Source organism: Pangasianodon hypophthalmus, chromosome 8, assembly GCF_027358585.1.
Source record: "Pangasianodon hypophthalmus isolate fPanHyp1 chromosome 8, fPanHyp1.pri, whole genome shotgun sequence".
NCBI classification, from domain to species: Eukaryota; Metazoa; Chordata; class Actinopteri; order Siluriformes; family Pangasiidae; genus Pangasianodon; species Pangasianodon hypophthalmus.
The window spans coordinates 7,635,582-7,657,078 of NC_069717.1; the positions used below are offsets into that span (position 1 = coordinate 7,635,582).

Genomic DNA, 21,497 nt, shown 5'->3' on the forward strand with positions numbered 1-21,497 from the left:
TACATGCTTTATTATATATTTGTGTATATATTTATATGTAATCATGTAAATGTTCTATAAGTTTGAATGACATTGTAAATCTGAAATTGCCAAGATTGCCAATATATATATTGTTCTGTTGTATGAAACATTTGCACTAACTTTATATACAAAATGTGACTTGTAAAATTTTATATTCATGTGTGTATAAATTATTAGGTAAAATTCTTATCTGTCTTGGTTTACAATGACGTCTCTATTTTTGTATTAAAAAGACAAATCTTTATTTGCTAATTTTGTTACAAGATGCTTTGTTTATATGATGTTAATATTTAAATGTTAAGAACATTCTGTATTAATCTACTTCACACTTTGAAACGTACAATACTCTGTCCAGACAAAGTAAATGTTTATTGATTTGAGAACAGCATGAAATTAAATGGAATTGTTGTAACTTAAGAAAGGGCCTGTGTGGCTTTTGTATGATGATGAATAATGAAGCTGTTATTCTGCCTAAACCTTATAATGCTTCAAGAAATAGACACTATTCAAATACACATTTTATGCACAACTCTACATTTTTAATGGGTTTTAACAATATTTTTCTGAAAATTTGGCTCACTCTTTTTCGCTGTTTTGGTAGACTGACAGTTGAAACAGAACCATAACTATTTGGTTTCATTAAAAAAATGTCAATAAAAATATATTCTGGTACCAGTTAATGTAGAAAACAAATTTCATAGAGTTAAATATGTAAACAAAAAGTGACTCTTTAAAAAAAACACAAGGAATCTTTCACAAATAAGGCACAAAAATGTTAAATTGACAAAGATTTCCCAATAACCTGAGTGTGCTAAAGAAAGTTTGACCAACATTGATCAGACATCATGCATAAAATCACAAGGACAGTTCCTTAATTTCACATTTTAAAACTGAATACAAAAAGTGTGCATTGTTAAAAAATATACTTATTTCTTTTTCAAACAAGATCAACTGCGGGAATATAAATCACACCTCAAAAACATTAGGAAAGCATTAAAAATGCTATTCTTTTCCACTGGATAGAAAACCACAATTCTCCTGACTTATTTATGGCAACTCTAGTCATGAGGTAAACACTATCCGCTTCACTTCCTTTTAACCCGTCTGTACACTTGGCGTGAATCACATGTTAGGTCATGAGCTCCTTTCTTGTGGCAGACGATGTGAACCAGCTTGAGATTTTCTCTTGTGAATAGCAGCTTGTAGAAATAGTCCAGGTTTATATCACTGCTCTTTTTACTTTGAAGCGCATTGACAAGAGTGGGTATGATGGTTCTCTTCTTCTCAATCCTGAAACAGAGGAGCTTTAGAAAGTTATTTTGTGGTATGAGTAAAAGAAAAAGGTTCAACCTAAGTAATATTTTCTGGTGTTCAGTGACTTCTTTTAAAAAGACAGGAAAAAAAAAAAACACCCAGGGTCCCTGAACCTAAAACCATGTAGCAAAGAAAAAGAGTAAGAAAGAGGAGAGAGTAATGAAGAGGAGAGCCCTACAGCGTGCACCAGACTGTGGCAGTATCGTAGTCTACGATGTTTATTTTGCTAGTTGAAACATACAGAAGTGATAAAGTTATATTTCTACTCACCTGTGGTCCAGATTCCAGGTGCTGAAAAGGATTCTACTCTCGCGGTTACCATACGGGTTTATTGAGTGGAGCAATTCACATTGATCCAGATTAAAAGCACCCTGATAACACACCACATATAAGAGTACACAGTATACACAATATAAGAGAAGTCTAAAGTGATACATACACATCTTTTGGAAAAGAAATACTCTGTATTACTGAATATTGTATCAAGACTAAACTATGTTTGGCTAAAATTCAATATTGCACTTTCAGCTTTTTATTTTGTATTTATTGTGTACTGTAGTGGTGATGGTACCTGGCAGGAGAACCAGCCCTCTTTAGTGCACAGTCGATGGAGCTCCTTCTCCGTCCTGTCAAAGTAACTACCATGATAGCGCATGGATTTCAGCTTTTCTGCCATGCTGGCTGCCACCTTCTGATATTCACTTTTCTGCTTAGCGTTCTGAATAGTGTGAGCATGGCTGTCCACCTGGAGAGAAATACACTCAAATCAGGCAAGGCTTACAACTCACACCTGTCCAATCTTATACAAAATTTACAAATGTCAGGTCAATGTGCCGTATGTGTGTAAAATGCTTAATAATTAAACACAGCTTGGTTCTTCTCAAAAATTCTACAATCAACAATTAAAATGATAACATTACAATAGGTTGCTCAATCAACTAAAATGACCTTAAGTAAGGACTAAAACATGATGTGATGTGGAATGTTACCACCACAGAGATGATTATTTTCCTATATGGTATATAATATTTATAGGTATGGTATACTGTAGATTATAACAGCTGTAAACAATTCCATCAATAGCTTCTCTTTATTTTTTATCTCTAAATGCAGCCTGCGATGTTACTAAGAAACTGCGAACTTCTCTGTCCTGAAGACTTTCTTCTGTGTAAAAAACTTTCCATGTAAACAATATACATGTTTTTATTTAAATCTGTGGTGTGTCCACCATACAAGTCCCTATGAATTAACTGTTACTACAGAAACAATAACATATTAAAAGAACAAGTGCACCTGTGAATTGGTGCTGTTATAGAAAATTAATCAACGTCTTCCAACCAATCAGCATTGAGAATTAAACAGTGGTGTGGTATTAAATTATGTAATGGATAGAAGTGAAGATGCCAGAAATTATATAAAACAAGAAGAGAAGTTAAAACAGTGCAGCGCTTCTACCTCTTTCAAGTACGACCGTATTCTTTGCTCACAGTTGTGCTTCATGTATGAAGACTTGGTCTTAAATCTTAAGTCGATCCCTAGAAATGGACAACGTTAGAAATAAGTCAAAACTTTCACTTGTGAGTGCTGAACCTCGTTCTAATAAAAAAAACAAGAGTATAAACTCAAAATCCTTCTTTTGCTGCCTGATTTATCTATTTATCCTTAGGTAACATCGCATTGGTGAACACAAAAAATAAAAAAATTATTAACAAGCAGCCAAAATTGTACTTGACATTTTATGATTTCCCTTAATGTTCTGTTTTTCAAAAAAAAAAAAAAAAAGGGGGGGGGGGGGGCTATTATGGAGGAATTTCCTGTTATCTATATCAATATCATTTGTTAATCAGTATTATATCAATCAGTATCTATGCAACAGTATTGAAAAGTGACCTTAAATCACCACATGTATTAACTTTCAGAGCTTCTTTTATATACTACACTGTACCATTTCTAGTACATTCAGAAGAGTGACTCTAGGCCTGTGATCCTGCAGGGGTGTTTCTGTGAGAACGGACTGGTGTGACCTTGTAGACAGAGTTTTTTAAGGTGAAGGCTAATGTTGTTTTTGAAACATAAACTGACTGAACTCTCGCGGTTAAAACTAAGATAAGGGGACAGTGAAATAATTGTGACGAGAGGCAGATGTGTGATTAAGAGAAAAAAGAGAAAACTCCATCCAATGAGATTATTGTTTTAGAATCGTATAAAAGCATGGGCCACGACTATGTAAATCAGATGCTCTGCAGACCATCTCGGCTTTGCTGTTTGATTCAGTAAAGTCTATAGATTTTTGGCATCCAGAACCCCTTGTCTTTGTAACTCATATTTCTTATTCTGATTTGCAGAAGTATTTGCCACGACACTATAAAATGGCGTGAAGATGTTCACCTCTTTCAAATTAAAGGAACCATGAGTAAGTAAATTATATGTTTTGTCTGACAAATTAAATTGTGGATTAAGAAAGAATATGAGATGAAACTGTAAAAAGAAAAAGAGAGTATATACTGTAGAAAGAGAGTGCAATAGTTGAAGACATTATTACCTTCAAACCAGTCCTCATCTTCTTCCCTATTCTCCAGCTCTGCATTATCTTTCAGATTGCACAGGAGTTCACTGAGGATTTTTCTTCTTTTAGCTGAATGCTCATCGGTCAGTAGCTGTTGCGCGGCGGTGATCAGCTCTTCTGAGTGTCTGTCCAGTCCGAGGATTTGGCTGAGGTCATATGCCACTGAGGTGAAGGACATAAAAGCAAACATTGAAATTTATATATGAAGATCACGTGATCAGTGTCATGTTAATTGGCCTAGGCCTAGGGTACTACATCCTATTCTCTGCAATGTGTATTTTGGGTGCTCAGCATCCAAGTTGTTAGCAAAGCTTCCTAAATAGTGCACCATATAGTGAACAGGTTCCCAACCATGGCCTGGAAACACCCCTGTCCTGCACATTTTAGTGTTCTCCCTGCTCTAACACACTCACTTCAACTCAGGAAGAGCTATTAATTAGCTGAGTAGTTGAATCAGGGGCTGGGAAAACACTACAATGTGCAGGACATGGGGAACTCCAGGACTAGAGTCAGGAACACGTGCTGTAGTGAATAGTTTATAATTTCAGACATGTGCAATGTTTGTAAGCAGTGACTTCGCGCATGCGCACTTAACCCACTTCCGTTCCAGCTCTCTCCATCCGGAAGTAGAACCAACTCCGTGTTATCGGGAAGATGTAGAAAATAATCTTCTGTCACTACCGTCCCGTCCTCATACAAACAACACTGTACCTTCGACGCAGGCATCTAGAAAACAAATGCAAGATAATAATAACTCCATAACTCGACCGCTCACAGGCACATTTAATGTTAAAAAATTACATTTTAACCTGAAATAAACCGCATGCTTTCTTGATCAGCTCTTTCAGAGTAAACGCCGCCACTCCGACTTTTTTCGTCTCTCCAGCTCGCCTCACCTTTAAAGGTTTCAGCTTTGTTTGTGCTTTCGGCATGTTTTTGTTTTCGAGCCGGAAGCCGCTATAGAATCTAGCGTGTAGTGGGCGGGGCTTCGTGATATGACTTCTTGTTCGGTGTAGACTGGAGCGTGTTATTTTTATTTTTTTTAAATTGACTTTCAAAAATACAAAACAATTCAGCAAGTTCTCAAGACATTTGACATAAACGGTACAAATACAAAATAACAGTAAATAAATAAAAACAAAATTAAAAATTAAAGGGCGTCACGAGCGTGTGCTAGCAGGAAGGCGGGGTTTCTCTTGTCGGATTTCCGCCGCACTGCTGGCCACTGCGATCTCCAACTTCCGGCGCTGTTTCCTCTTATTTCTCAAAAGTTATGTCTCATCATGTGCGGGTTTTCCAGGCCCTCTGTTTCCTCTTGACTTGCTGGACTGGTGTGTGGTTTGGGAGTTGGATATACATTAGATCATTAGATTCTAAAAACAGCATTAAATTACAAAATTAGACTAATACATATTAGATACACACACGGGTGTAAATTATATATATATATATACACACACACATATATATATATACCATATGCTTTTGAATTAAATTATGATTGGTCAGAAGGTGTTGATTAATTTTCTATAACAGCAGCCCTGACAGTAGTTCCAGCTGTAATTCATATCACATGTTTGTATTAATGCTCTCATTCTACTGTTACTGTTTTCTACTACAAAAGCTTATTTACAGGGACTTGATGATGGATGCTTCACATAAACTAAGTCTAATAATAACCATATTTATAAAATGTGCTGTTATTTAACAAAGAAAAACATAATATGGTGAAGTGTTTTGTCAGTTTCTTTATTTAACATGTATGGAAATAGACTTCACTGTCAGCACTTTTTGTAACAGTAAGTTTCTGCAAAGTCTTCAGGACAGAGGAGTTTGCACTTTCCAGTTTCTGGGTAACAGAAGTTTTTTTCTCACACAATGTTGAGAGAAAAAGAGATGCTGGTGAGGGAACGACTGTTTATAGCTGCTACAATGTTCAGTAATAAGAGGAATTAAATTTTGTGGATGTGATTACATTAAGTGTAATTATTTTAGCTGATAGTGATGTCATCCAAATTTAAAAATTGCTTAAAATGTTAGTGCTGGTAAATTGCTGTGGTATAAGAGGAATAAAAAACCTCTGGTGATTACTTTCCAATAACAGTATGGTTGTCATGTTTTATTACTTATATAAATGTTTTGCAATGTAAATGAATAACTTGTCAGTTTTTTGGGCTGTGTATGGATGTGGGCCATGGTAATGATTAAAATGTTATGAATGTGAAAGTTTATCTGTGATGTATACTATACTTGGAACTATAATAATTAGAAAAAGAGTGATTTGAGAAATGATGTTTTACTCTATTCCAAAAAAATCTGTAGTTAAAAAAGTAAATCTCTCCCCAATAACTTTGATTTGCTCTATTCACATAAAGCTATGCTAAAAAAAAAAACCTACACCTTTTAGAAACACCACAGTTCAGTCATTCTTTTAATTAATGAAATTCATGATTCATTGGAATTGGGTGCAGAAGCCTTTACATCGCATTTCTAACAATTTAAATGAATAATTCAAAATTCTGGCCTTCAATTTTGTCTACTGTAGGGAAAATATAATTGCAAAAAATCTGTAATTATCCCTTCATCCTTAAGAAAATACATTTTTGGCCTCCTATTTCTAACTGTAAAACTTTCAGTAATACATGAAGGTGATGTTAGCAGCTGTAGCAGGAAGATGGCTCTCTCCTGGCCAGTACTGTTAATGTATCAGCTCTAGTAAAAGAGGAATTTTCCTCAAAGTGTGAACACAAACCAAAGTCTCTGAATACACTAATACAGTAAACAACACCGGGAGAGATTTTGATTTTGAAATATCCAGCCGACTTTGTCAACTCACACTAAACCAATATTTAGAATTAGGATGAGAAAAAGATAATTTGTTGGCAGTGTGAGGAGACCTTTATACAATTATTAGAACATTCAAATTTTCATACATTTTCATATGTATCAGAGATGTGCAGCCAGTTTGTAAAATATTCATACAAAAGCTAGAAAGGGTTTCATTTCCTTGGCCATTTCCCACTATGTATACATAGCTCATTTGTTTCAAATGTTAAAAAGTCTTTTGTTTTCCCAAAATTCTTAATAAATTAGGAAGTAAAATACATTTTAACAGAAACACTCAATATAGCCTTGCAAGAGGTCATTATAAATGTACAATATTAAGATGTTTAAAGGAGCAATACATAGCATTTTCCTTAGCAGTTTCCTTCTTCCTGCTGATCACAGGGTATCTCCTGAGACCTGCCCTGAACCATCACTGCAATTCGACATGTAGAAATATGACGTTATGTGTGTTTTAAGGGAAAATGCTATGGGTTGCAGAGTTAATTTTCCTATTATTTATATTCAGTAACGTTAAATAAAACTGAGGCACACCATTCACACACATTTACTCTTCGTGACTGCGCGCGCACACACGCGCACGCGCACGCACGCACACACACACGCACGCACGCGCACGCACGCGCACGCACGCGCACGCACGCGCACGCACGCGCACTCACACGCACTCACACGCACTCACACGCACTCACACGCACTCACACGCACTCACACACACTCACACACACTCACACACACTTTGCATTGTCAAGTCCCTGGTTTGGCAGTTGCTGTTTTAACATTTCAAGTGAGCTCAAAAGAGGTGTGTAGTGTTCCTCTCTCTGCATCAATTCATCTTCATTAGCTCCAACATCACATCACATCTGCTCGTTTGTCCCTCACTTTGTTCCGTAGTTTTGTCCGAGCTTTAAACGCAGCTGAATTGAAAAGGTGCTGTGGAATAAATTTATCAAATGAGCATATTTCGCCATTTTTTTTTTTTTTTTTTAAATAAATAGCCAGTGGTCATTCACGTGTTCAGTTCAGACCACAAAATAAACTTAGTTGTTTTGGCACTGTTACAATCAATCATCAGTCACTGTGCTAAAGTAAAGGTCAAAGGTGAGAGGTTACCCTTTCTGTGCGAGAGATCCGGGAGACCTTGACCGAAGAGTCCAGAATGAGCGGAGCTCCAAGTCCAAAAATATCTCTTAGTAGTGGATTAACCTACAAAACCACACGCGCACACACACACACACACATAAGGGTTAAAAACACTGGAATACTGATCATTCTAACACTAGATTTTATAGAGTTCAGAGTTAAAATGGTGGCATCCTCCTCACCTGCAGGTGGTGGCTCACTCCGGACTCCAGCACCTCTTTAAAGGCATCATAAATCCGACGACGCATCCAACCGTCAAGGTAGAGCACCTCGACCCCAAAACGGACCTTCTCCTCAGAGAACTCCTCACTCTGTGTGGAGGGAAAAGGAGGCATATAGCAAAAAATACACAGGTGTCTAACTAAAGTGCCTACGAAAATTCACCCAATAATACAATTTTTCTGAAGTCTTTTTAATGCTAAACTTTTAGTATATCTAAATTATATGTTAAATATGCTGTAAGACATTAGCATCTCCGTAAATGTACATAGGTCCAAAAAAGAGTAACTAGCCTGAAGGTTTGAATTGTGAACTAAAGCTATGTCATATATTATGAGGAAAAATCCTTCAAACACAATTACATTCAAGCAACGAAAATTAAGAAATCTAGTCTTACTCAGTAATTATTGTGTAGTTCACAATATTCACAATGGTTGGGATGTCATTCATTTATTGAAGGTGCAAGCAAATTAGTAAAAATCAACTGACAAAACCCAGCTGTTAATTGTTGTCTATCCTGAATTTTGGTTTTGACTAGGTTGACATCTTTAAGTGCCTAACTCCTGTGTTTCATAGCAGCACTTTTGTTCAAGCGTTAAATACATTCGCCCCAAAAACAGCCACAAGCAAGTCAGGAGGTCACTGTGACTCATCTTACCTCGATGTAATGCAGGACCTCACGGAAGATGGAGCGCTGCTTGCGTCGGTCGTTTTTGGCCCGATGTTTATTTCCGTCTGTTGCCAAACGCTTCAGACTCTCGCACAGCACATCACAGTCCTCATACTCAAACTCCTAAACACAGGAAACACAACAAGAAACATTCAAAAAACCTTACAAACAAAATATTAATTCAAGTTCTTAACACATCAACATCAAGTTCTTAACAAGCCAAGACATAGAAGTGGTTGTGTGTCTCACCTCATCAACTTCACGTGCCAGTTCATACAGCAGAGCGATGGTTTCTCCTACAGCGATCCTGAAGTTCACCTCACTGCTCTCCAAACAAGCCTGCAGCCGAGGCAAGTGACTGAGAAAAAAGAGAGAGAGAGAGAGAGAGAGAGAGAGTTGTTCAGGTTTGTGCATAAACAAAAACAAACAAAACGAAGACCAAGACCTGACTTGGAAATCACAGTTTGGAGTGACTTATATGGACCTTTTAATAAAACACGAAGAACCTATTTTTTACACTGCTCTCAGACTGTGTGGACACCACTGTGAACTTGTTTGCCAGTATAAGAAAATGAAGAAAAATGTGTCTCCTTGTCCAATGTCCAAACCCTTTGGGCTAGCTTCAAGTCTTTTTGTGCAGATTTGGAGATGTAGCTGGAGGTAATTGTGCTGAAAATTGGAACCCTACCCACAATATTTATACTCTGCACCTTTCAAGCTACATATGACAATATTTTAAAAAAAAAAAAAAAAAAAAAAAATAGTACGCTTATTATTCATATCTGTATTTGTTTAGAACACATTTTACATTATTCTAAAATCATATGCTTTTTTTTTTTTTTTTAAACATAACATTTATAAACAATGAAACTAACTAATACATGAAGCAAAAGTAATAATTATCACGTGTGTAAACCATAATTGTATAATTCATTTCTCTGCCGCAGAGCTCTTGCAAGAAGCTGACTGGAGCCAGAGTTCAGGGTCCGAATCAGGTCAAGGGCGACATACACAAAAAATTTCATATTACTTAACTGAAAGAATGAAAAATAAATGTGGTTTTTAGCTTGCTGCTGATGCAGTTGTGTGTGTGTGTGTGTGTGTGTGTGTGTGTGTGTGTGTGTGGTAAGCACTTACTGGCTGACCACGTTTTTGATGTGGGAGGCAGGACACAGAGTGCCGAGCAGAGCCCAGGCCTGAAGGGCAGCGCTGTGGAGAGCCGGAGTTCCAGGTTTAACAGAGGGTAAGCTACCATCACCCAGTGGATACGCTCCCACAAACACACTCTCCAAATGTCCCATACACTTCAACAAATCCTGACGGATAAGAATTAAAAAGTTAACAAATGCTCCTCAAGTCATATATACAACCCCAAATCAGAAAAAGTTGGGACAGTATGGAAAACACAAATAAAAAAAGAAAGTAGTGATTTCTAAATTTACTTTGACTTGTATTTCATTGCAGACAATACAACAGCACATTATTTAATGTGTTCCTCATGATTTTTATAGTTTTTTCTTCAAAAAAATAAAATTCCTATTTTGGTTCTTGCAACACATTTCAAAAAAAGTTGGAACAGTAAAGCATTTACCACTTTGTAATGTTGCCATTCCTTTTCACAACACTTAAAAGATGTTTAGGGACTGAAGACACCAAGTGAAGAAGTGTTTCAGGTGTAATTTTGTCCCATTCTTGCTGTAAACAAGTCTTAAGGTGGGCAACAGTACGGGGTCTTCGTTGTCGCATTTTGCGCTTCAAAATGCGCCACACATTCTCTGTTGGAGACAGGTCGGGACTGCAGGCAGGCCAGTCAAGTACCTGTATCCTCTTCCTCCGCAGCCAGGACTTTGTAATGTGTGCAGAATGTGGTTTTGCATTGTCCATTTCTCCCAAAAAATACCTGAAATACTGATTCATCTGACCAAAGTACACGTTTCCACTGTGTGATGGTCCATCCCAGATGCCTCAGAGCCCAGAGAAGTCGACGGCGCTTCTGGACACTGTTAACATAGGGCTTCCTTTTGGCACAGTACAGTTTTAACTGGCATTTGTTGATGTAACTACGTATTGTGGTACTTGACAAAGGTTTGCCAAAGTAGTCCTGAGCCCATGTGGTGATATTGCTTATAGATGAATGACGATTCTTGATGCAGTGCCGCCTGAGGGATCGGAGAGCACGGTTGTTCAGCTTAGGCTTGCTCCCTTGTCCTTTACGCACTGAAATTCCTCCACATTCCTTGAATCTTTTAATTATGTTATGCACTGTTGAAAGTGAAATCAGCAAATGTCTTCCTATATTTCTTTGAGGAACATTGTTTTTAAACATTTCAATAATTTTCTCACGTATTTGTTGGAATGACAGGAAAGGATGTATATTTACAAATGAAATTAAGTTGACCAGACAAAACATGAAATATTTTGTGTTCATATTGTCTGCAATGAAATACAAGTCAAAGTAAATTTAGAAATCACTACTTTCTTTTTTTATTTGTGTTTTCCATACTGTCCCAACTTTTCCTGATTTGGGGTTGTATATCATATAATCGGTCTTTAATTTTTCTGTGGTGTGAAGATGGTGAATATTTACTTCAGCATTGTCTGATGCGGACACGTAGCAGCACATGCCCAATGCTCGGGCACACTAGAGGAAAAGAGAGAATAATGAGTATCAGGAGAACTCTGAGCCCAATCCTTGTAGTCACTTAGAAACAATTACTGTCTTAAATTGCTTTAACCTGGGAGCTGGTAATAGATAAAGTCAATCAAAGACAAAGCTCTGTAACAGTGTGAAGATTGTGGTAAACTTCATACACTACAGTTGGCAAAATGCATTCGAATTTATATATACACCTCCTGTGTGTGCATGTGGGTACAGCATGTATATGTTATTGAACTGAACTGTTTAACACATTGTAGTATTGAAAAGGTATCAAAATTTCATACCCCAAGCCACTCTAGTTTCCAGAGATACAGGTCATTTTGAGAAAAAAAAAAATTAAAGTGAAAAAAAGTGACTCCAATAAGTGACTATTAAAGAGGAAGACGATTGAATTGCTATAAATTAATGTTACGTGACTGAAGACAGAACATTCACATTTTGTTTTTTTTGCTGTCAGACATACGGAAGTATATAAAAGGCATGTAAATCTGAATAGTACTCAAACTTGAAATGTGTTCTGCCACCCTATACTCACACTTTGACGAGCTGATAGGCTGGCACAGCTGTCAGTCAGGATGGAGCTAAGGAGGGGGCGGAACACCTTAAAGCCCTCCTCGCCTTCGAATCCACCTCCCAGCTGAATACAGAGGAGTGCACACAGTGTGGCTGCTGCAGCCTGCTCCTCTCCTCCACCTACAGACACACACACAGAGAGAGAGAGAGAGAGAGAGAGAGAGAGAGAGAGAAGGGGGGGTGTCAAACTTAAATGCATTCTTCACAAACTTGATTCCCAACTCTCTTTCAACTCTAACATGGTCCTAGTGCCTACCTTTCTTCAGGCTGCGTTCCAGGCAGTCGCCGATGGTGAGGCGTCTCTCCAGCAGGAAGTCATACAGCACTCTGGAGGAGAACGCTAATCGCAAGCTCTCCAGCGCTGCTAGCCGTGTCTTCACACTGAGAGAGAGAAAGTGGATTTTTACAGTTACAGCTGCACCAGAATATAAGTGGGCCAAGGATGAGGCAGGTTTTCTGTGTTTAAAAGCTGTTCAAGTTACAGAAAATTATTGATATGAATACATAGAGTATTACATGACCCCATTTCACTTAACTTCTGATGTGGCTTATAAAGATGTTATATACACATATAAAGGGAAGAAACTGTCATTCATAATACCAGTCTATATTGTTTGTTTAAAAAAAAAAAAACACACACACACACACACATTATGGTGGTATTAGGACTATAAGGAATTATAGCAACACTGACAAAATCTGTCAAAATCAAAATGTTTATATCTAGTATAATTATATCCCTCAGAAGCGCATGTCTTCAGTTCAACAGTGACAAAAACTGTCCCTATTAAACACCTCATCTATGTCACAAGAGAAATATTTTAATAACTCAGTGACTAGCCACTGGCTAAAGTTAACACACAGCACAAGGGACAGATAAGCTATATCCCAAATCACACACCATTACTCCACTATATAAAGTAACAGCTGATGGTGCTGATTCTGATATATTATTTAGAACACTAGCATGAGATTTGCAATTTTACACTTTACACACAACTTTCTAGTTTACTACCGCTCACTAGTAAACCCAACACAACATGAACACAAAAAGTCTAATGAAAAAAAAATATTATTGGTTTTGACGGCATGTCAATCAAATAAGCCATGCTTATTTATGGTGATGTCACGGCATGTGACTTCAGCCTAACATCAGCGTATACAGATGAAAGTTCACTGCATTTGTCTAGATTCAAGCATGATTAAAAATAAGAGATAATAAAGTTTGAGACCACATTCTTGTTTCCTTTTTGAAAACCCTTTTCCGTTTTGAAAATGCTTTCAAAATGCTTAAGCGTGTAATTATGTGTCACTCCCTTTGTGAGACTTTGTGAAAAAAAAAATGTGTCACCTCTTGTCCATCAGGTTGTCGATACACTGCTTCAGTTTGTCTTCTGTTTCCTCCTGAGCAGTTTGCTCATCCACTGCCTCACCTGTTCAGCACAACACTAGGTTAAAACAGGATCTGTGGGTCTCGCTGCTCTCACACCTTCATAATATGTGTATTACAGGGGTGGGCGATATGACAAAAGTATTATATCAAAATACTTAAATACATTTCCACGGTACGCAATAAACTGTATAGATTTGCTAAAATTGCCTGCCAAACAGTAATGCTGCATTAAGAAAAGAATGGATTTGATGACACTTATTTAATGTTGACAAAATGAAATAATTTAATACAAGAAACAAAGGGAACAAAATCTATAATTAAATTTCGCAATTTACAAAGATTGTGGACACAATAAAAATCTGATCAGCTGCTTCCTATCAGGATTTGTAATATATAAAAATCTGTAAAAGGTGTAATGTGTGACAATTTATTGTGATATCAATATTATCTCAGCATACTGCCCTAGTGTATTATGGTAATTAATCATGTTTATGTACTTAAATACAGATTAGAGTCTAATCCTGCAAAGCTGCTACACTGAACTGTTTTCTCTGCTCCATTAAACCTGGCTCAAAATCTCAGCTTATTATCAACCTCTCTGAGATGAATCAGCAATGTTAGAGCCAGGAAATGTGTGTGTGTATGTGTGTGTGCGCACATGCACCTGATCCTTCTTCGAGTACTGAAGCACTCTCACTGGCACTGCTGTAATGACTGAGCACATCAGATGCCAAATCATCATCACTGGCACCGGACCCTCCTTTTCCTCCGTTCTTCCCTGAGTGAGAGAAGGAAAAAAAATGACTAAGGGACTTCCAAGATAAGGTGGGGTTAAATTGGGTAAAGGAAAGAAAGTCAAGAATGAAGAGATGAAAGAGATGACATGAGACGAGAGAGGATCACATGCAGAGTATGTGTGACAAACAGAGCATGGGTTATTCTGTCCACATGCACAGCCACACACACACTCCTAAATGTGTACAATCACATGCACTGCAGTTAAGCAGCTCAGCCTACTGCTTTCTGTTTAGCAGTTCTGTGGCTTCACTCTATTTAATTTGAACTGTACAGCAACAAACATTTACAGCCATAAAGGAGATAATGAATCGAAAAAATCCACTCATGGCTCTTACCCATCATGGATACAGTCAAATCTGCTCATAAAATGAGTGTACACAAATTCCAGCAACAGTTTCCTTAGTCATGGATTTCACCTCTGCTGTATCTGTATGATTGAACTCACGTCTGGTTAGAGTGAGTTATTTTTGAGTGCGTCTTTTTTAACAACCTGAAAACGCTCGATTTGCAGTATAATAATCAGACACAATATTGTCAGTAATTATAGAGCAAACTACGCTCGATTTGCAGTATAATAATCAGACACAATATTGTCAGTAATTATAGAGCAAACTGAGTAGTAACATTAATAATCACAACTGTAAATTGCAAATTGTAAATTAATGTTAAAAATAACATTAATAATCGCAATTGTAAATGCAGGAAGCTTTTACGTAAAAAATGTTCTGTAGATGAGGAATAGTGCCAAAGTAAATGTGAAACAGAGGCACATGTGTAGATCATTAATCAGCTCATTAGCTCTTTAATTAAGTATGAAACACATTTAATTAAGTAATAGTCACATTTAATTAAGTAATAGGTACATTTACGCATAAGATTCACCGGTAAGCTCTGACCTAAATGCAGTGTCTTTTTTGGGCACAGTAAGATTTTTTTTGTATGAAGTAAGGATTTGTTTTCTTGCTCACCATTACAACACCTGTGTAAATTAGAGTGTTTCATGTAAATTGGGGTGTGTCATACGTACATGTCATGTAAATAAGGGAGTGTGTGGGAGCTTGTGTCCACAGTGTCATCTGATTCATTTCAATAGTTGAATCAGACGCAGATTCCTTCAACGACGCTGTAGGCAAATCTGTGCTTGTCAATAAATAAGGGACTATGTTTGTATTTATAGGTTTGCAATTCAGTTTTCTCTCAGGTCATGACCTTGTGTGAACCAGCTGACCCCTTGCACAACAGCCAATGACACACACAATGAGCACTTAGTTTTATGTCCTGAACAAGCAGAAACATTCACACAACCTCTCTGTCTAACAATCCATCCACTCTATTCATTCATTCATCACTACCTCATCAACACACTGTCGCTTATCCCTTCTTCTAACTGGAGCATGACACCAGCTTTTAGATCAACTGTACTGTACTCCACTGTAGGGTTGGGCGATACGACGATATAACACTACTGATATTGTGATAAATTGTTCTGATACACTGCATATCATCAGTATTTTTTAAATAACAATTACAAATGGATTATATTAAAACTGTAATTTTTTTAAAACATTCTTAGCTTCTTTTCCTTTTCACTGTTAAATAATTCATTTGTAGATACTAAATAAGCATATAATTGAAGTCAGGTTTGAATCAGTTTGTTAGCAAACCTACATTTTGTGATCTATTTGTGCTATGTGAGATTTTTGTCATATCCCCCAGCTCTATTCTACATAACTTTTGCTCATCTTGAGAAGTAAAATTTAAACACATTGGAGGACAGGTCAGAGCTGAAGTAGGCCTGCCTGACAGGTTTCTATGTCAGCGATTTACAGCCAGCTATCCTGGGGCGCATATGTGACGTAGCTTGGAAAGACACATACGCAGACCAGCTGTTAGCTTCCCTTTAAAACTTTGTCATTGTAATGAGTGTTTCAAATCACACACGACCTTGTATTTACTATCTAAAAGATTCAGAATTAAATAAAATAAAAATAAAATAGATTAGCATGTAAAAAAAGTTGTGTGTGTGTGGCTGTAAATGAGAGTTTCACTTGTGAGGAAATCACTTTATAAATGCATGTAATGTAAACGATATACTTAAAAATAATCTGGATGAGATTTGAGTTTTTTTGGTCTGCACTGCATTAATCTCTGAGGCCATGCACAACTAATATGGGGGACAACCGAAGGACATGTGAGGCAGCCATTAAAATGAGGAATAACATGGACTATGTATTTGGCATAAATATTAACCAATGCTTGCACAAAATCCAGCTCATGCACGTGAAAGTACAGACACAGATTCCTCTCCAGCCCTCAGCAGAAATCCAATATGGGGCAAAGTTCAGTTTCCTAACTGAAGCTCCACACATAAAATCGTCTGTCATTGCGCTCTGTACTATGATTGGGGAAAAAAAAATGCTGTGTTGACCATTGATTTAATCAATCAATCAAAGGCAACAAATTAGATTAATCTTAAAAATACTCTTGCTTTTAAAAATCATGTCTGCAAAATTTTAATTGTCCTATAAGTACGAAATAAAACATGATTGTGTACCACTGTTGGAAAATAATCAAAGATGGGGTACTGTGATGCAGCCCTGTTACTGTTACCGCCCCAATCTGGATTATTTTCCAATAACAGCATGTCATGGAGTGTTTTATTTTTCATACAGCACAGCAATTTTCTCACAATTAATTTTTTTGTCATTAAAATAGTTTTTTCATCCATTTATAGTTACATTTAATTTTGTGGAACACCCATGAAGCAAGTTAGTTCCTGGTAACGCTCATGTTATAGCAGCTATAAACAGCCATTCTCAACGAGTTGAAAATGCCATACAAGCCCCAGTTTAATTTGTTACTATAAACAAGAACAGAACACGCACATTAACCTGTGATTTGCCTAGCAGCCAGAACTACAGTCCAAGATGTACTGTTATGGAAAATAAACACCTTCTGAGCAATCCTATTCAAGTATTCAACAGTATTGACAGGATGTCATTTAGACTGACGGAAATGAATCAATAACCTTCAGGTTGATTAGACAGGATTAGATAGCGCTCAGTGGCCAGCTGCCATATAAACAGATAAAGCAGCTTGTATCTACAGAGCTATGAACTCTGAGGCACATCACACGTTTGTGTTCTGAGGTGGAAAGCTCCAGTGAGGTTAATGTCATGCAAAAGGGACGACAGGGACGAGTCTGGTATGGTGACATAATAGCACAGGCCATGCACAGAGTCTGTCCAGGACAACTGTCTCATCGAGAACATCTGATTCAGCTAATTTTGCTCTTCTTAAGACTTTTAAGACATTAAAGACTTCTCCATAAAGACAGCTGATAAATTAAAGACAAGAACGTAATTTAATAATGAGATTCAACGTCCTGAAAAAGATTGTTCTGTCCTGAAGGTTTCTTTCGTAAGACAGACGACTGGGGAAAAGCGCTCATGTGTCTGCGCTGCCGAAACACAGTAACTTCTATAAGTGATTAGATAAGTGAATAGATTCATTGCTTCAGGACTAGTAGGTTAATATTCCAGCCTGGACGGAGGAAGATGGATGTAGATGGGCAAATGAATAGTGCTCCATGGTAAAGTGTATTAATGTGTGCCATTCACGATAGAGTAATAGACAGTAATGAATGAAATGCAAGGGCACATTCATGATTAAGGCGAGATATGGGAGGTCACACGGACGCTACCTGGACGTGACAGTGGCGTCTTGGCTGAAAGCTGCAACAGAAGCACTTCCTGTCGAAGCGAGCCTATTTCAAGGCAATAAGAGGAATGAAACATTCATATGACAACGCTGCAGGATAAAGGTGCTGCACAGTGACACTCTGACTCCAAGAACACTGTCTGTCTTAACCATTTATATCAGTAATCTTATGTCAAATAAGGTCTGATAAGCAAAAGCCTCTTTGATGAGTATGAGTGCGCACCCCTGAATGAAACATTACAGACTTTTCTTTTGCTTTACGTGTGGTCCTGATTATTCACAATTACCCGGTACTGTTACAGTCCTTCACATGTCTTTACAGAGGAAATATAATCACAGTAACAGACTGAAAGTGAATATAACTGGCAGGAAGTGAAACTGATAAATATGTAGCTTATAGCCATATAACCAATCGATATTTCTGATTAGTAAGGATTTGAATTTTCCTAAAACTTGGATTATCAAACTAACGTACCAGGTAAAAGACACATGTGCAGAGTGTAACACAGTAAATTTTTTTATTTTACAATCTATGATGCAGACGTGTTCAATTTTGATATACAGATAGTCTACAAACACGTGTACAAATTATTACAGTAATAATATGGTTATATTAATGGAATGACAACGTTAACAGATTAATTTGTATAAATTGGAATAACTGAGACGGGGCTAACTAATAAACATGATATTGTTAATTAGCTGTTGCAAATGAATGAAAACTTTCATCAACCATCATTACAGACAACTAGCCTTCATTCTGAACTTCAAATAGTAAGTGCTTTTATATATATATATATTTAATGTTGCTTTTATAAATATTGTTATTATTTAATAGTAACACCACCAACAATAAAATTATTATTAATAATAACAACAAAAATATATCATCATGATCATTATTTGGCAAAGGCAAACATAAAAGACAGCTACAATTATCCATTTTAATATCTGTGTAATTTGGCAGATGCCATGATTAGATTTTTTTTAACATTAAAATTTAGGTTTAATTGACAGAAAAGTCCTTCCCTTCTATACTATTTCTACTAGTTATTATTATTATTATTATTATTATTATTATTAATAATAATAATAATAATAATAATTATTATTATTATTATTATTATTATTGTTGTTGTTGTTACTGAACAACAAAACAACAATACCAATAATTTAACAAGGGCAAAGTTAGAGGATATTTAACTAATTAACATTTTAATATCTGTGTAATTAGCCAGATGCCTTGTTTGGATTTCTAACTTACAATTATTGGCTTCATTAATAGAAAACATCACGTCCATCATTTCTATAATAATAATACATTAAATAATAATTGAATAACAGAATATTTATGTTTGTAATAATAATAATAATAATAATAATAATAATAATAATAGTATAACAGAATATTTATGTTTCTAATAATCATAATAATAATACATTTACACAGGCAAACTAGAGGACAGCTAACTAGTTAACCTTTCTGTGAACTGTGTGATTAGCTCGAGGGACTTCTCATTTAAATTTAAAACCAGAGCTTTAATTAATAAATAAAAACCCCAGCACTTCCTTCATGCTACAGCTGGCTGTGAGTGCACACTTCTGCACTAGCAGAACTCACCCTTACTTGAAGTGGCCCCACGTTTCCCTTTTTTGCTCCGTGGCATGTTGTCAGTTGATCCAACTCAGGCTAATGCTGCTTTAGCTGCGCATACACACACACACACATACACACACAGCTTTTCGGCGCTCAGACAAAGCGGGAGTCAGCTCGAATAAAACGGTTGGCCAGACTGTCGATTCTTCCACCACAGAATAGTCGAATACTAGCGAATCATCGAATACATTCACTAACTAGCTCTGGTTAAATTTCACAACTTGGTCGTGACTTCATTACCCACGTTTTCACACCACTAATCTGTGTGTGTGTGCGCGTGAGTGTGTGGGTCATTCCCCGTCACACAAACGCCGGATCTGATCTTTTCTTTAGCGTGTATTATCTGTGTTTATCTCCCGGTAACCGATATCTTATGCCAGGCTGAGATGGTAAATATTTTCCGAAATGTTTTAGACGGAGTTTTGTGCACGTTGCCGCCACAGCTTCCACCATCTTCTCCCGGTAACGGCCCATAGACCCGGCACGCGCCGCCTCTTCCACAACACACCGCGTGGTGGCTTATGGGTAATGTAGTCTTTCAACGTGCAAGAAATAAGAGCGTGACGCTACAAGACAATACATTTCCCAGAATTCTGTGAATATCAGCTGTTCAGAAATGTTTGGGTAATGACGTAGCCTGCAAAGTACTTTGGAGAAAAACTCCATTTGGGGAAGAACAAGTGGCAGCTGAACAGACAGAGTATTCTTCACTCAGGTTTTCATAAATGATTCTTAGGAAAGGAGTTAGAGGCTGTATTCCAGCTCAAATAACTGCCCAACATAAAACTATAAATAAATTCAATATATGGACTACTAAAACTTAGTACATTTTACATCTGTGTGGAACAGATTAGCACAAGAGGTAGTTTACTGTCACTGTACTATAATGGAACTGCTAGAAGGTCTAAGCCACTATAAGGATATTTTAAAAGGAAATTAACAATAAATTGGAGTATTTTATATGTAAACACATATAACAATATAAACACTATACACAAACGATTTGGTGTAATCTGTTGATACAAGTGATTTCACCAACAATACAGATTATACTGTATGTCTCTAAACATGTTTCTACCAGTCAGATCATAGTTTGTACACCCCCTCCAGGCTAAAAAATGAAATTTAATTGTATATGTGTATACACACTCTCCACTCAACTGGATGAAGTGGGAGAACAGGTTTAATATTTAAAAAAAAAAAACATGTCTTTGTTCTTCATGCAGTAGCATTCTTTCTGAACATCATCCAGTTCATGTTACTGATCCTATTAAAACCCACATGCTTGTTGTTCATTGTCCACCAGGTCAGCTTGGACACTTTGTTGAAGAACTTCACATACTGCTGTCTTCCATTTCAAAAGCTCTGAACTAATTCATCTATTCATTCACCTTCAGGAACTGCTTTATCCTGGTTTGGGTTGTGATGGATCTGGAGCCTGTCTCAGGAACACTGGGCGTGAGGTGGGAATACACCCCAGACAGGACGCCAATCCATCAGAGTGCACCATGCATGCACATTCATACCTGGGGCAGTTTAGCTTAAAAGACCCACCTACTGGAATGTTTTTTGGGAGGTGGAAGGAAACTAGACAACCTGGAGAAAACCCACATGGAGAACATGAAACTCCACACAGACAGTAACCTCAGGATCGAACCAGGAGACTGTATTCATTACTGATATTTAAACATTGCTATTATGACAGTTTACAATCTGCTATTTTTGCACAGGTTCAAAATTTTCAAATTTATAATGCTATTTGTCATGTTCTACAAATTGAACAATCAGCATTCTGTCCTGTTGTGCTGTTAACATGTCCTGTGTAGAGAGCACTGCCCAGTGGACTCATTATAGTGTTCTATACTATTTTTCTTATTGTCTTATGCTTTGAACTTTTAGACTTTCACCCCTTATGTGGTC

At 36.9% G+C, this 21,497-nt stretch overlaps 2 protein-coding genes across 6 annotated transcripts; both read right to left on the reverse strand.

Moving 5' to 3' along the window:
- Positions 1–801: 801 nt before the first annotated feature.
- Positions 802–5,326, reverse strand: dffb (DNA fragmentation factor, beta polypeptide (caspase-activated DNase)). Of its 2 annotated transcripts, none has more exons than XM_026912526.3 (7): positions 4,798–5,326; positions 4,501–4,627; positions 3,878–4,063; positions 2,791–2,870; positions 1,907–2,080; positions 1,606–1,706; positions 802–1,311 (listed from the first exon to the last, which is right to left on the reverse strand). In XM_026912526.3, exons 1-7 carry the CDS (start codon positions 4,831–4,833, stop codon positions 1,107–1,109), a joined length of 909 nt encoding a protein of 302 aa, XP_026768327.3. In that variant the 5' UTR covers positions 4,834–5,326; the 3' UTR covers positions 802–1,106. The 2 variants fall into 2 exon arrangements, with proteins under 2 accessions (XP_026768327.3, XP_026768239.3); XM_026912438.3 differs by having other exon boundaries at positions 4,711–5,324.
- Positions 5,327–5,634: 308 nt separating this feature from the next.
- Positions 5,635–20,047, reverse strand: ifrd2 (interferon-related developmental regulator 2). 4 transcript variants are annotated; one of them, XM_034306931.2, is made up of 13 exons: positions 19,542–20,047; positions 17,904–17,966; positions 14,067–14,180; positions 13,361–13,442; positions 12,266–12,390; positions 11,972–12,129; positions 11,365–11,418; positions 9,915–10,093; positions 9,027–9,135; positions 8,766–8,897; positions 8,071–8,199; positions 7,859–7,951; positions 5,635–7,678 (listed from the first exon to the last, which is right to left on the reverse strand). In XM_034306931.2, exons 1-13 carry the CDS (start codon positions 19,585–19,587, stop codon positions 7,598–7,600), a joined length of 1,365 nt encoding a protein of 454 aa, XP_034162822.2. In that variant the 5' UTR covers positions 19,588–20,047; the 3' UTR covers positions 5,635–7,597. The 4 variants fall into 4 exon arrangements, with proteins under 4 accessions (XP_034162822.2, XP_034162821.2, XP_053092058.1 ...); XM_034306930.2 differs by having other exon boundaries at positions 8,766–8,900; positions 19,542–20,046; XM_053236083.1 differs by lacking the exon at positions 17,904–17,966 and having other exon boundaries at positions 8,766–8,900; positions 19,548–20,046.
- Positions 20,048–21,497: the final 1,450 nt, after the last annotated feature.